This window comes from Monosiga brevicollis, genomic scaffold (genome assembly GCF_000002865.3).
Source record: "Monosiga brevicollis MX1 MONBRscaffold_28 genomic scaffold, whole genome shotgun sequence".
Lineage (NCBI taxonomy): Eukaryota > Choanoflagellata > Craspedida > Salpingoecidae > Monosiga > Monosiga brevicollis.
This window is the reverse complement of record NW_001865065.1, coordinates 447,310-460,898: the sequence shown is the minus strand read 5'-3', so window position 1 is coordinate 460,898 and position 13,589 is coordinate 447,310. Positions and strand designations below refer to the sequence as shown.

General features: G+C 55.5%; 4 protein-coding genes across 4 annotated transcripts; 1 reads left to right on the top strand and 3 right to left on the bottom strand.

Moving 5' to 3' along the window:
• Window positions 1–321: 321 nt before the first annotated feature.
• On the bottom strand, window positions 322–2,909 carry MONBRDRAFT_11381 (uncharacterized protein; the record flags this gene model as incomplete). The annotated part of the gene is made up of 3 exons (XM_001749125.1): window positions 322–413; window positions 903–1,071; window positions 1,176–2,909. The coding sequence occupies 3 exons, from the start codon at window positions 2,907–2,909 to the stop codon at window positions 322–324; spliced, it is 1,995 nt and encodes a 664-aa protein (XP_001749177.1).
• Window positions 2,910–3,645: 736 nt separating this feature from the next.
• MONBRDRAFT_11380 (uncharacterized protein) lies at window positions 3,646–5,545 on the bottom strand (the record flags this gene model as incomplete). The annotated part of the gene is given in 10 exon segments (XM_001749124.1): window positions 3,646–3,873; window positions 3,995–4,054; window positions 4,159–4,217; window positions 4,328–4,443; window positions 4,677–4,770; window positions 4,878–4,882; window position 5,030; window positions 5,050–5,092; window positions 5,299–5,380; window positions 5,487–5,545. 10 exon segments carry the CDS (start codon window positions 5,543–5,545, stop codon window positions 3,646–3,648), a joined length of 747 nt encoding a protein of 248 aa, XP_001749176.1.
• A 1,443-nt stretch (window positions 5,546–6,988) lies between these two features.
• MONBRDRAFT_28750 (uncharacterized protein) lies at window positions 6,989–9,734 on the top strand (the record flags this gene model as incomplete). The annotated part of the gene is made up of 12 exons (XM_001749201.1): window positions 6,989–7,109; window positions 7,178–7,305; window positions 7,424–7,579; window positions 7,701–7,774; window positions 7,886–8,092; window positions 8,193–8,370; window positions 8,527–8,609; window positions 8,718–8,856; window positions 8,987–9,014; window positions 9,100–9,229; window positions 9,345–9,497; window positions 9,623–9,734. 12 exons carry the CDS (start codon window positions 6,989–6,991, stop codon window positions 9,732–9,734), a joined length of 1,509 nt encoding a protein of 502 aa, XP_001749253.1.
• A 446-nt stretch (window positions 9,735–10,180) lies between these two features.
• Window positions 10,181–12,487, bottom strand: MONBRDRAFT_28749 (uncharacterized protein; the record flags this gene model as incomplete). The annotated part of the gene is made up of 8 exons (XM_001749123.1): window positions 10,181–10,262; window positions 10,481–10,554; window positions 10,657–10,738; window positions 10,853–11,061; window positions 11,128–11,195; window positions 11,338–11,482; window positions 11,803–12,225; window positions 12,362–12,487. The coding sequence occupies 8 exons, from the start codon at window positions 12,485–12,487 to the stop codon at window positions 10,181–10,183; spliced, it is 1,209 nt and encodes a 402-aa protein (XP_001749175.1).
• Window positions 12,488–13,589: the final 1,102 nt, after the last annotated feature.

The window sequence follows — 13,589 nt, the reverse complement described above, 5'->3', positions numbered from 1 at the left end:
TTTTGACACACACACACACACACACACACACACACACACACGAAAACGTATGGGGCTGTTGTTATGGTGTATTGGACGTTATGGAGGTGAGGATCGAGCGACTGGGTGGACTTGGCGGGGGCTGTGATATCGAGCTCCGAGCTGATGTGGGCTTGAGCTCTTCTCAGGCTAAGGGCTGTTTCAGAGGCTCCTGTTTCGACGTTTATTGTATGAATGCCGAACCTGTAGCTCCTCATGAATAATCTTCCCTTTTTTTTCTTTGAATTTGTGCTCTCCCTTTTACTCGTCGACTCCGACACCAACATGGTTTTGATTTACATGTCAATTCAAGGTCGGCGGCCTTGTGGCAAGATCTATACATGTCAACCGGTGGCATGGGCACGGCAAAACGGCTTGCTTTTTCCTCCTACTCTCTGCAAAGGGGCGAAAAAAGCATAAAATCTAGTAAAATGTTGTGCTTCATAATAAATTTTTAGTGTGCTTGGATGATTTAGCTCTAGATTTACTAGTCTATTCACTCGACAACTCGACTTGCGCAGCAAGTCTTGGCACACATCACCCCCCGCGGCTACAAGCCGCTTCGGCAGCACGCGCAGCATGCTGCTCAATGCGCAAAAGGTCGTATTCGATACGCCAACTTTTGTTACACGCGCCGAGACTCCGCGGTGCTTGGTTCCGGGCGCCCCAAAGCGTCACTTGCTTGTCGCTACCGATCGAGGCGACACCAATCATATGCATCAATACAAGTGGCATGCCTGCACGCTTGACATGAATCGTCTACTGTAATCGCAGTCAGCGACACGACCACCAGCACTGCAAATGTACCCACACACCATGGACACCATGAGATGAGCTAAGGTCGTTTGTCGGACGTGCCGCGAGAACTGCACAAAACAACATACCAAGCGTCACCACAAAGGTGACAAGGAGAAACAGCAGCGCATAGCGCGCTCGACGGGTCTGAAAAGCACGCCGCGACGGATCCACTACAGCCAGCTTGGCGCTGAGCGTGTCTTCGCTGCGACAGTGAAAGTAAAGGCCTGCCGCGGCACCACCAAAAAAGCCGCCCAGCTACATGCAACAAAAAAGCCAGAGCGGGTAAGCAAAAAAAACAAAAAAACAACAACATAAAAGTTGTATATGTCAATTATCACAGGCGGAATGCTGGGACGTACCAGATACCACCAGGAGGCACCCGGAAAGAGGGCCAGGATGACGGATGTAACCAAAACCATGCTGCACGTCCACAGCACGAGCCGCCGGCGAGCCCCCTGAACTTCGTCTGCCACAACCACGCCGACATTGGTCGCCATGAGACCAGCCACTAGAGCGGCAGGACCCGTTGTAATCCACGGGGCCGTGGCCACCGCTGCCACGGCTGTACCGCAGCTGGTGGCACATACAGCCAGCACCACCATGGCCCAGGCGCCGTGCGCGTGCTCAAAAGGGACACCCATGAGGGCAAGGCAGATGATGTCGTGAATCAGAGCAATGACGCCTCGGCTCACCAGCACCGGGCTCACCAGCAACTGCAACTGTCCCTCTCGCAAGCTGTGCGGGTCACAGGCGCCGTAATCGCGCAGGGTTTTCATCGAAGCTCCTATTAAAGGATTCTCTTGCAGGGTCGCAGTGCCCTCATCCGAGCCAAGGGACGCAAGCCACAGAGCCAGGTTGGTGACACAAAGGAGCACGGTCATGTAGGGGACACCTCCACCGCAATATATCGAGCCCAACCAGCCCGAATCGCTGTAATCGTCATCGTCGCTCATCCCATCGCGATCTGGCATGTCGGGGTTGGCATGCTCCCGTTGCGAGGGGTGGCTTTCACGGCGCTGCTGCCCACGGGCAGGCATTGACGGCAGCTGCGTGGGCCAGTTTTCCCAGGCCAAGCCCAGCCGACAAGAGGCTTGCAAGCGGGGCGCATGTTGTGTCATGGGTTCAACGCAGGCAAGTGGAAACCAACCGCTCTCCGGACGCACGCTACGGGTGGTGCCAAAGGCCCAGTCCTCGGTCACAACCTCAGCATCGAGCAAAGTTCCGGGTACCAGGGTCAAATCATCGGGGAACTCGCTTGTACGGGCACGCACAACCATCATGGCTTCATCGTTGGGTGGTTGCTGCACGGCCTCTTCCAGAAATTGGGCCCGGGATTTGATGGGCGGCGCCAGGCGCGAGTCATTGGCGGGAACTCGGACTATGTGCAGGGAGTAGCTCACGCGCACTTGCATAAGCGCATCCGGCTCCGTCCCTTCTGTCTCGGTCGTCGGCCCACCAAGGTCAGCATCTGGGGTGACCAGATCTGGGGCTGTACGAACGGTAGTTGGTGGTTGGGAAAAAACTTCGAGGACCACCACCTGAGCGGTGGTGGCGTGCGCGACGGTAACGGGTTGCTGTGGGGGCTCGCCATTGATCAAAACGCGACCGTTGTATGCACCGGCGTCAAAGTATAGCTGGTCGGCTGAGTCTGGCACATAGAGAGTGTACATATGGCCAAAGGGCGAGAATTCGGGGTCCAGCCGACCTTGATGGGGCACCACGTACTGCAAGAGACCCTGAAGGTAGGTGCCACCCCGCTTTGACACGTGTGGACTGCTGGCATCAGCAAGGTCTAGGGAAGCATGTTCGCTCTGGTCATCGCGGTAGGAGAGCTGGGTTACAATGGTTGTGTGGCTCGAGTTGAAAAGGCCGAGGCGACTGTGGCGTGTTGCGGTTGTGGGGCTCTTGATCAGGTTCACGTGGCTGGGGGTGATGGTGTCTCGCAAGGGGCTTTGAGGCGCAGACTCTGCCCAAAACACGGATGAGGCACCGGGAGAGGCATTTGTAGTCTCTTCCAAAGTAAGCATGCGCGACTGACGCCTGGGCGAGAGCTGCAGTGGCGGTAAGGGTCCCACCCGCCCAGAGCGATTCATGCTGCCTCTATGTGGCCGGGCTCGCTCTCAACGCCGACTCGCTGCGGCCCAGCAGCCAGGCACGCGTGCATGAATTGTTGAGCTTCTAGCTCACAACCGGCTCATAACCCTGCGATCCATGGAATGAAGAAACTTCACGTGGCTCAGCACGCTTGATGCAGAAGAGGGGCAGTGAAAAGCAACGGCGGCAAACGGCTACACGGGGTGCCCAACCCTTTTTTGGGGGGGCGGGGAGCATCGGCGAGCCAAATGCGCAGCTCAAACATGTGTCCGGCAGACGGAAACCAAGAGGGGGCGGGGTGTCCTCTCATTTGTTGACACACACACACACACACACACATGTCATCTTTCTTTCTTTCATCTTTTTTTTTTTTTTTTTTCTTATTGGGGTGTGTGTGCGAAGAGTGAGTGAATGCTCGTTCACGTCGAAAGTTGCAGCATGATGGTGTTGATGCCATGTGAATTGCGTGTAACGATGACACAGGGTCGGCTCGTCGAGCAGGTGAGGAGAAAAGACAAACAACATCAAGTGGAGGGTCGCATCAATGACATGCGCATGGCTGGGGCAGTTGGACAATCAAAGGTCAACGTTTGTACGGGGCTGGGGGCCGTGAAACGGCGGCAAGACAAAATTGCACAAAGGCAGAAAGGGGAACACACAAAGGGTCACAGATGACACAGGCATCCTTTCGGATGTACGTACAAAAAGGGCCAGAGCCCCACGGATAGAAACATGTTACAAATCAGAAGCCGTTTCCATGCCGGCCACCGCAGAGGCAGTCACGGGGTGGACCACTTCATCCACCACCACGGGCTTGATCAGCTCTGTGAGGACGGCCGTCGAGCCCTTGGGGTATTTGTACTCGTTCAGGCGCTCACCCTTGACGTTGGCAATCTCGTGGGGCCGAATGTAGTCCACCTCACCCTTCTTGATCACACACAAGTCGACGTTGCTGCCCGAGCCCTGTACCGTGCGGCCACAGGAGCAACGCGTTGGAGATGCCACAATCAGGAACAACGCACGCTCATCGAATATCAAAGCCTCGCAATTGCCAATGCATATGAATATGGCGTGCCACACATACCAGATCATTAAAGATACCCGCAGCAATGGCATCGCGCACAAGCTTCTTCGCCTCCTCCTCCTAACAGCAGGTTGGCCCGAGGGGCAGGGGTGGTGGGCAACAAAGTCAAAGATTTATGCAGACGCTTTTGGGCTCGCTTCCTTCACTCTGCTACTCCCACTTACGCTCATGTCCTTGCGGAAACCGGCCTCAAAGACACCCATGGCGGCAAGGGAACCAGAGCCTATCAAAAAAGAAACCGTGTTAGCGTGGTTGTGCGACATGCGCGCGGAGATAAGCGTTTTGAACGACGATAAGATGCACATGTGGCGTCAGGCACGGGGCCAGACGCACCCATCGTGACGTAGGGAAGTTTGTCTGTACTGCCGTGGGGATGGATGCTGTACAGCACTGGGCCGTTGATGTCAACGCCACCCAGCACCAGGGCTGCCGACACGTGGCCTTGATACCTGTGCGTTCCCCGAGTCAAATCAAATTATGACAATTTGGTCAGATAGGATTGATACCGCAACGATAAAAAAAATCGAGGCTGCGCGGTTCTGACCTGAAAAGGTGCTGCTTCAGGACGCGCAGCGCCGTGATGGTTCGTGACTAAAGAAGCAATCCGCAAGGTAGTGAGAGGTTCAAGTCTTGACAAAAAAAGGGCGGGACAGGGGGGAGGCTTCGCGCGACGGCATCGCACCTCGCGGTCAGTCTGAAGACGGTGCAGCTCGAGCTGCGAGGCCACCACGTTGGTGACGCTCTCCGTGTCGGCAGCCGTACCGGCGCCACAGCAACTATGAGATGCGAATGAGCGGCTGGTGAGTGAGCCTCTTGATCGGGGCAAGGTAGCTCAGCGCCCAGCACCAAGGGCACCACAGCGCAAGTGGTCAGATCAATGCACACGCACTAGATGTTGGGAGCGATGTAGTGAATCTTGGAGCAGTTCTTGTCAGCAACAATGGAGCCCTGCGGGAAAGACGGTGCCATGACAGCGCCGAGCGTGAGTCAACGGTGTTGGGATTGTGCACCCAGGCAATCACGGTCCCAGCAAACCCTGGGTATGTATGCCTCACGTACCGCCGTGGCGCGGGTATCAGCGCCAAGAACAACGCCATCCTGATGGTAGCCAAGCAGATAGACACGGACAGATCATGCCGCCATAATACATGAGACAACGGCCACGCAAGCCCTCTTGGCCCTTGGCGCTGTGCTTAAGCCAGCCCTTTTTGATTGAAGCCAGGGTACCGCGCTGCAGTAACAAAAAGGAGCCACATGCGTCGGTGGGCAAGAACGTTGGGACGGCACATTCTTGATCAACTGACCTTGTAGATGACACCGCAAATAGTGGTACCGGTCTTGGTAAACTTGGGCAAGGCGTAGCCGGCAGCGCCAAGGTGCTGGTTGCTGCACGGGGAGATTCAAGTGAGGGCAAGCCATGTGGTTTCGAATACGGCGAGGCAAAGCGAGGCTGGGTTTTCAAAGGCTGCCGCCGCGCCATTGCCGGACGCACCGCTCAACATTGTCAAAGGTGAAGCCGGGAAGGCTCGGGGCCACAAGTTCCTGGGCCATTTTGCTGGACAAAAAGGGAGCGTCGGAACTGAGGCACTGGTGCACTGAGCTACTAATGTTGTTCTACTCATGTCATGACACCAGGAACAGCCAGTGGGATGTCCAGGGTCAGTTCAGCAAAAGCGCCCGCGCGTGAGGTCACTGGCTCACACACAAGTGCAGCGAGCACGTCACGCCGCGCTCATTCCCACCCTGGGCGGCAGTGACCACCTCACACCAGCAAAAACAGCCATGTGACAACCGTGCGAGCCCTCTTTCTGTTTATTTTCGAATGCTTTCATTCACACACAGGCACTGGCCAAACGGACGCTGCCGTTTCCTGGCCGGCCGAGCCAGCGCCACCTCACTTACACAGAGAGAAAGAGAGAGAGAGAGAGAGAGAGAGAGAGAGAGAGAGAGAGAGAGAGAGAGAGAGAGAGAGAGAGAGAGAGAGAGAGCGAGTTGTGTTGATTCTTTTGTTGCTTTGAGTTCTTTTGTTACAAACCTGAACTGGGGAACCAGCTGTCAGTAAATGGCTTACACTTGGTAACATCGGCCGCTTGCTGTTCCGTCAAAGATTGAGATGATGAAGACAGCGAGGGAGATAATGAAGACTTTATGAGAAAGTCAACTCTATACAAGGTTAAACTAAGGAGAGAAGATGAAGAAGAACAAGCAGATTATGAGTCAAAACCAACAACAGTGCTTGATACACCCGAGCCAAAACTTCATTTTACAGAGGTGGAGCTGTCATCTCCAATGTGAACCCCTCTCACTGTCCGCAGTCTTGAAAGTTACAAAGAACTCTCCTGTGTGTGTGTGTGTGTGTGTGTGTGTGTGTGTGTGTGTGTGTGAGAGCGCTCCTCCATATCGCTCATCGGCAGCGCGCCGCGCAGACGAGAGAGAGTGCGTGCGTGCGTGTGTGTGTGCGCGTGGCCAACATGGTGGGCGGCCCGGCACGCGCACACAGCCTTTTGCTGGGTGAGCCCTTGTCTGGTGTGTTGGCCAGCGTGGTCGAGCAGGGTCGCCCCTTGGCCCGCGAATGCGAAGCACTGCCCGAAAACAACGAACATCGCGCCAACCCGCGGCTGCTTTGCCTGCGCAAGGGCAACCACAGCTTTCACATGACCCTGCAAGATACACGCCCAGTCAGCATTGCCACTGTGGAAAATCTGGGAGCTGCCCAGGTCGCTGGTGCTCGATCAGGAGACCAGTGCCTTGCCATCAACGGCCATCACATCATCCATGTCAACGTCGCTGCCGTTCAATCCCTGTTGCGCTCACACGGTGCCGATCATGTCAAGCTCCTCGTGCTCCAGCCCAGTGCACGCAAGCCCTTTGCTCGGCAGCGCGTACGCTTCGAGCCAGGCCCGACCATTGATGCACTGGGATTTGATTGCAGCGCCGATGCGACCGGTGCTCCCATCCAGGTCGATGCCAGTATCACGGGGAGTGGCGAGGATGATGCCTTTACTGACGTGCACGACAGCCCATCTGTTGAGCCTGCACAACCAACAGGCAAAGTCCCAGAGGAAGAACACGCTTCCGTCGGGCGCTCCCCAGATGATGCGGCACGGCAGTACACGTCCAAACCCACCAATCTCATCCAGGAGCGTCACAACACCCGGCCACAATGGTTGGACCTCCTTGAAGACTACAATGCCAAGGCCCGCGAGGATGTCTTTATTGTGCAAATCGGCCCCGATGACCGTATTGCCGATCCAGAATGGAACGCTTGGCTGTCTCCGCTCTGGTTCCTGCCCAAAATGGACAACGTCTGGGTGCGTCTTCACAGGCTTGTTCTTCTTCGTATCCTGGTTCCTCTCCCCTTGTTTGGAGCGCCCGCACAATCGTGGAGCTGCTACTCACGGGTAGCGTCTTTTCGCTTTTGTTCTGTAGCAAGCCTTGCTGGGCGGCTGTCCCCACGATTTGCGGCGACAAGTGTGGCTGCGTGCCACGCGTGCCCCTCTTCTGCGGCAGGAATGTCCTCTGCGCTACGACGAGCTTGTGGCCTGTGGAGGATTTGAGCTCGAGACGACCGAGTCGCTCGTCCAGGTGCTTGTCCCATCCTCTCCAATGGCTCGCTTTCTGACATGCATCTAGCATTGTCCATGTCTGCATTGTAGCCATGGGGGACATCCTTTTCTCACTTCATCTCGTTCGGGGACCTCACCAGATGCGCAAAGATCTTTTGCGCACCTTCCCTGATAATATTCTTTTCCAATCGCTCGAGTCCGAGGCCGTGGCCCGGTCAGTACTCGCTTATCCACCTCAAGCCCAAAATTTTATTTCTTGTCCCTCACAACTGATGAACCCTCTCTCGTTCGCTTCTCACCCCAATTCGCGACACCACCAATGCAGCCTGCGGCGGATTTTGACGGCCACGGCCTGGTACCGTCCAGACATCGGCTATTGTCAAGGGCTGGGCATGCTTGTCGGCTGGGCCACATTAATCATGGAGGAAGAAGAGGCCTTTTGGTTTATACAGGCCTTGCTCCGCGAGCACGTCAGTGATGACTACTATGGCTCCACGTTGCTAGGCGCCATGGCGGATCAACAGGTTCTTCGGTAGGTTAACTCAGAGCCGTGTTGGCTACTGAGACTTTGACAGGCATTTCAGGTTCTTTTTGTCTCATGGACCAGTTTTTTTATCGTTTGTTTGGAACAGGGAACTTGTGCGATTGCATTTACCCAGGGTACATGACATTCTGGAGGAATACAGTATTGAGCTGTCCCTCATTACCCTGAATTGGTTTATTACCATCTTTGCCGGAGTTGCCCCCACGCATTTTACGCTCCGCATTTGGGACTGCTACGTCTTTGATGGTCGTCTCAGTCTGTTCAAGGTTGGATGCATTTCACGCACCATGGAAGAATAAGAGCATCGTTGGATGCACTGCCTCGCCATTGTTGTGTCCAGGTCTCACTGTCTGCGCCACACACACACACGCTTGCAGATAAGCCTTGCGCTGTTGACGTTGGCTGAATCGCGCCTGACTCAGGCCGAAGATACGGCTGCCGTTCTCAACGCCATTTCAGAAGCCCCCAATATGGCCCACTCGCCCGACGAAATCATCAAACTCAGGTCAGTACCGACTGTGCAGCCAATTTTTGGGGCCTCTGTCGGAGGCCCCCTTTGTTCCCAGCCAACCGCTTATTTTCTTGGTGTCAAATCTTCTGCGGCGTTGGACAGCTATGCCTTTCAGTTCATCGAAGAGGATTTGCAACAGCTGGTGGACGATGCGCGCCAGCAGTTGCGCGTGCACTTCGATGATTATAAGCGCCGGCTTTTGGCCCGACGCGCCGAACAGGACACGCCCGCCACCAAACGGGTAAGTTAGAATGGAAAGTTCCAAGTTCTTCCTGAGACTAGATCGAGCCTGGAACTCTAGGCGAGCTGGGGCAACGTTTTCATCCTCATTGATGCTTGGCCCACTTTCCTACTTTGTCTGTGCCTCTTAGGCGTCAGCTTGGAACTGGTTCAGCCGTTGTAAGTCGTGGCACATGCGGCACCATATCATCGATTTGACTGGCCTGCCTGGGTAGTAACTCACTTTGTGCTGCGCACAATATAGCGGCACAACGCGACGACCGGCTGATCAAGTCAGCCGATGCCATTTTGCACAAGCTAGGTGAAACAATGCAGGAACTGCTCGTTGAGGGCCGCAAGCCCACACGAGCCGATCTCAATGAAGCTGCTGATCGGTGCGTTGAGTTGTCATGCTCCAAGTGTCGTGTACTCCAGCGTGGCTCCCGCACGTGCTCACCATCGTCCGCGGTACCATCGGATTACCGAATCGACTCTGCTGACAATCATTAGCCTGGCCGACTGCCTTGAGGTTCTACTTCTACACGGGCTGCAGTTTACGGCCTTGCCATTGACGCCCAGCTTGACCAAGAGTGAGCAAGATGTGTGGCTAGTGTGCGAGGCAGTGAGCGAGCTATTGCGCCTTGACGAGCTGGAGCTGGAGGGGTGTGTTTCAGATCCCTCTCCCAGGCGCTCATGCTGTTGTGTGTGCTCGTCACCTTCATTCCCTGATTTCCTGATTTGACCTTAACACCTTGCCCGCTCGTCTGTCAAATTTGATCATCCGGCAGGGAGCCGGGCTTGTGTGAGACAACGGAAGTTCGCAACGCTGAGACCGCCTTGTGCAGCTTGGTTCAAACACTGAACCAACAGGCTGAGAACGAGCCCCAACCACGGGTATGATGCATGCCAAGCTGGTTGAGCGCCCCCTTCAAAACGCCTTGCCGCTTCACGTCTTCACCCATCATGTTGCTTGGGCTTGGTAATAATAGCGGGCCCGCTTTCGCCAGCTGGTGCGCTCCGGATTGAGTGGGGGTCAACTGCATGCGTGGATGATGGTCTTGGCCAGCGCTGCCGACAGCAGCAAAGTGCAGCGGGCCTACCATCGACGCAGTGCACTCCGACAAGATGGCATCAAGGTGTGTTGTTTGACGCCCAAAGTACTTGGGATTGATTTCTGTGTGGGGACAACGCTACGCACACAAACACACTCGTTCTGTCACAAAACACGAGAACATTCAAACACGCCTATGAGCCCCAAGCAGACGTGCACGCACAAACTGCCTTTGTACATCCATCTGATCTGGTGATGCTGGGGGTTATGCCGGATTGAGCAGGTGGTGATTCAGCTACAACCGCTTCGCAACACGGCTTTTGTCACGGGCACATTGCGCCAGCGTCCTTCCGAAACCGAAGCAGTCGAGGAGGTGCCTGCAACACAAGAGGCACAGCGGCCCGCAAGCACCGAGCCAAATGCCGGTCCTGCCGAGGGGCCGGGGGCCGAGTCTCCAATCCATGATCACGAGTAGCTATGGGCGTCCACGCAGCAACATTGGACGGTTATAGTGCCAGTGAGTGCGGGATTTAGGTGCGAGTGTTTAAATTCATCCATGTATCCATAAGATGAGTGGACAAGTGGGCAATCATACCGCAGGCCCAGACCAAATCCGATGCCAAAGCCCGTGAATGAGGCAGGGAGCTGATATGTCATGACCTTCTCCAGCTACGTCAATGGAGCCAAGGGAGTGAGATGATGCAACAGGACAGCCAGCTGTCTGCAATAAGCTCATTTTGCTATCTGGTGTTGAGCGATGCTGAGCCCCACCTGCTGCTGCCAAAACTCGGGGTCAATCTTGCCATCACCGTCCTTGTCAAAGATCGACTTGATCTTCGCCTCAATCCTGTCCCTGCACATTAGGTAAGGTTGGCACCATGGTCAGTATTGCCAGGCAGCATACCAAGACAATGGGTGAAGATGGATGGCGGCGAGGCGAAAGAAGTACAGGCACGTAGTAACCTACCAATGCACTGTGATAAAGCCATTGTAGGCTTCAGGGGAGGGCACGCAACGAGTGGGCGTTTGACATGAGATGGTGGTGGGGCAGAACACGAGCCAGCCCAGCACCAGCACCGGGTATATACGCGTACCTAAAAGCTGCAGGGTCAAAAAGGCCACGCCTACAGCACTGGCAGCAGCCTTGCTGACCTTTTTTACAGCCATGCCAGCGCACTACGGCCCGCACGCGTTGAGGTTGAGGTGAGGAAGCATGTGCGAGGCCTCCTGCCCTGGGTGTACAGCGGAATGGATCAGGACACTCACATAGCCCGAGACGCCACCGACAGAGAGATTGGTCATGACTGGACCTGCGGCGTTGGTTGAAAAAAAAAAAAAAAAAACACAAGAAGCAGTCGGTGCACGGCATGGAGGGATTGCGTCAACGATTGCAGGCACATGTCCCGATAAGCTGGACGAGCCTTGTCAAATGGTGGGCACAGTTTCACTCACCAGCCATGGCGCGCAGGGCCAAGCTGAGGTTCTGATGCTCCTGATCATGGTGCTCCACTCCCTTGGTTTCGACGGTGGCATCCACACGCTCCTCTGTTTGGGTTTGACTCATGACAACGGTTCTTGTTCTGCGCCTTGGCAGGTCCTGTCGATGCGCCGAGCAAGAAGCAGGCAACATTCACAAAGTGAGCGAACACCGAGCTCCACAGCACCGCCGCTCCCTCCTATGCCCCATATTTTCCGCCTCACTCAAAACACCCCGCCTCCAGCCACCAGACCCCCACGGAGCCAGGAGGTTAAGCTCCAAACACCAGCGGTGCCAGCCGATTCGCAAATTCGCACAGCACACGGGCCAATGGCAGCAGAGTCGAGCTTCACGCACGGGCAACACCAGTGGCCAATTCAAAATGACATACCCCCTCTTATCTAATAATATCTGACAACAGCGAGTCGTGGCATTTTCACTTCACTCTGAGAGAGAGAGAGAGAGAGAGAGAGAGAGAGAGAGAGAGAGAGAGAGAGAGAGAGAGAGAGAGAGAGAGAGAGAGAGAGAGAGAGAGAGAGAGAGAGAGAGAGAGAGAGAGAGAGAGAGAGAGAGAGAGAGAGAGAGAGACACAGAGAGAGAGACAGACACAGAGAGAGACAGAGACAGAGAGACAGAGAGACAGAGAGACAGACACAGAGACAGAGAGACAGAGGTGCGAAACAGCAGTTAGTGCAGGGGGCGTCGGCGGTCACACGGACGACAGCGATCAGACCTAAATACGGAAAACGAATCAAGTGTACATTGACTGGATCCGGGCAGAGGCGGTCATTCGCGCACGGCTGCAGGGGCTGGGGCGCGTGCTTTATGGCTTGATTGCTGCTCGGTTCGTGGAGCTTCGGAAGCTACAAGAACCGTTGCTATGGCAGGGCGCTTGTCCCAGGCCCTGCCGGCGTTTTTCGAGCCACCAAGCCAGAGCCTCGAGGCTGTTCGGAAGGCCGCGCCGCGGTTTGCTTTTGTAAGCTGCTCATGCCCGTGCACGTTGACCATGTATTCAATCCTTGACGCGATCCGTGGTTGGACATTCATGCTCATCCCTTGACGCCACAGTTCGACGCTGGAGCCAAGGCGGGTGCGACTATCACTGTGTGGCAAGTCCGTCACCATGCCCTGCAGTTGCAAGCACCAGTGAGCGCTGGCATCTTCTACTCCCGCGGCGTCTACCTCGTGCACGTCAAGAGTCGCGTGCCTCGCGTAGCTATATGGTTTGGAGCCGATGCCGAACTGGAGGATATGCAGTATGCCGGTACGTGCTGCCTCAACCAGGTGACCCCCGATTGTGCTCTGCAAACTCCAAACGGGCACGCCACCTTGGTCGTGCGATACGGAGCTGGACGCATCTCAATGAGATTGCATGGAGGTTCTGGTCTCTCCCCTTTTGTTCTTGTCCCTCAGCATTCTCTCAGGCGCTCGTTGTGAAACATGCCCAATCTTCTTGCGTCAGGCATCTTCTGGAGTGACCTCATCGCCTGGTGTGAGCACACTGGTGAAACACCGGCACTGCATTTCGAGATTCAAGGCACCGAGTCGCCCCACTTTGTGAGCTTGTTTGGGCAGCTGCTTGTGTTGAATGGTCTTGATCCGGGTACTACGGGGCCCTCCACCAGCGACAAGGCGACCCCCTGCTTGGTCGCCGTACATATCCAGCGCAATGGGTCCAAGAACAGCCCACCTGTGGGCCGTGAGATTCCCGCGCAAGCAGCTCAAATGCACCAGAATGGCATCTTCATTCTCAACGTTGGGGATCGCCTTTGGGCGTGGCAAGGGCGCGACGTGCCGAACAAAGACAAACTTTTGGTAAGAGGGACCAGAAACTTTCTAGCGAATTTGACTTGCCTCACGAACGAGTGATTGCATGCCGCAAATGACAGGCCGAGCGGCTTTGCAAGCTCTTGGCACACCATCGCCGCACCCGCGGGGCACTCGAGTACATCACCGCAGGTGAGTAGGCTGTGATGTGCTGACATTCATATCCTGTGACGGGCTCGACCGTCATCTCGACCGTCATCTCGTCCGTAAACGGCGAGTCCATACTGTCTCACGAACAGCGAGACTGGCGGTAGGTCTGGAGCTTGCCACTTCGTTTTTTACGGCGCTTGGCGAGTCTGAGGATCAAGTGTCTGAGGCCGTTGCACCCGCAATCCCTCCAAGCGAGTTGTGGACGTGCCGTTTACCAGCGTCCATCGAGGCCTTGAACTTTGTGCAAGAG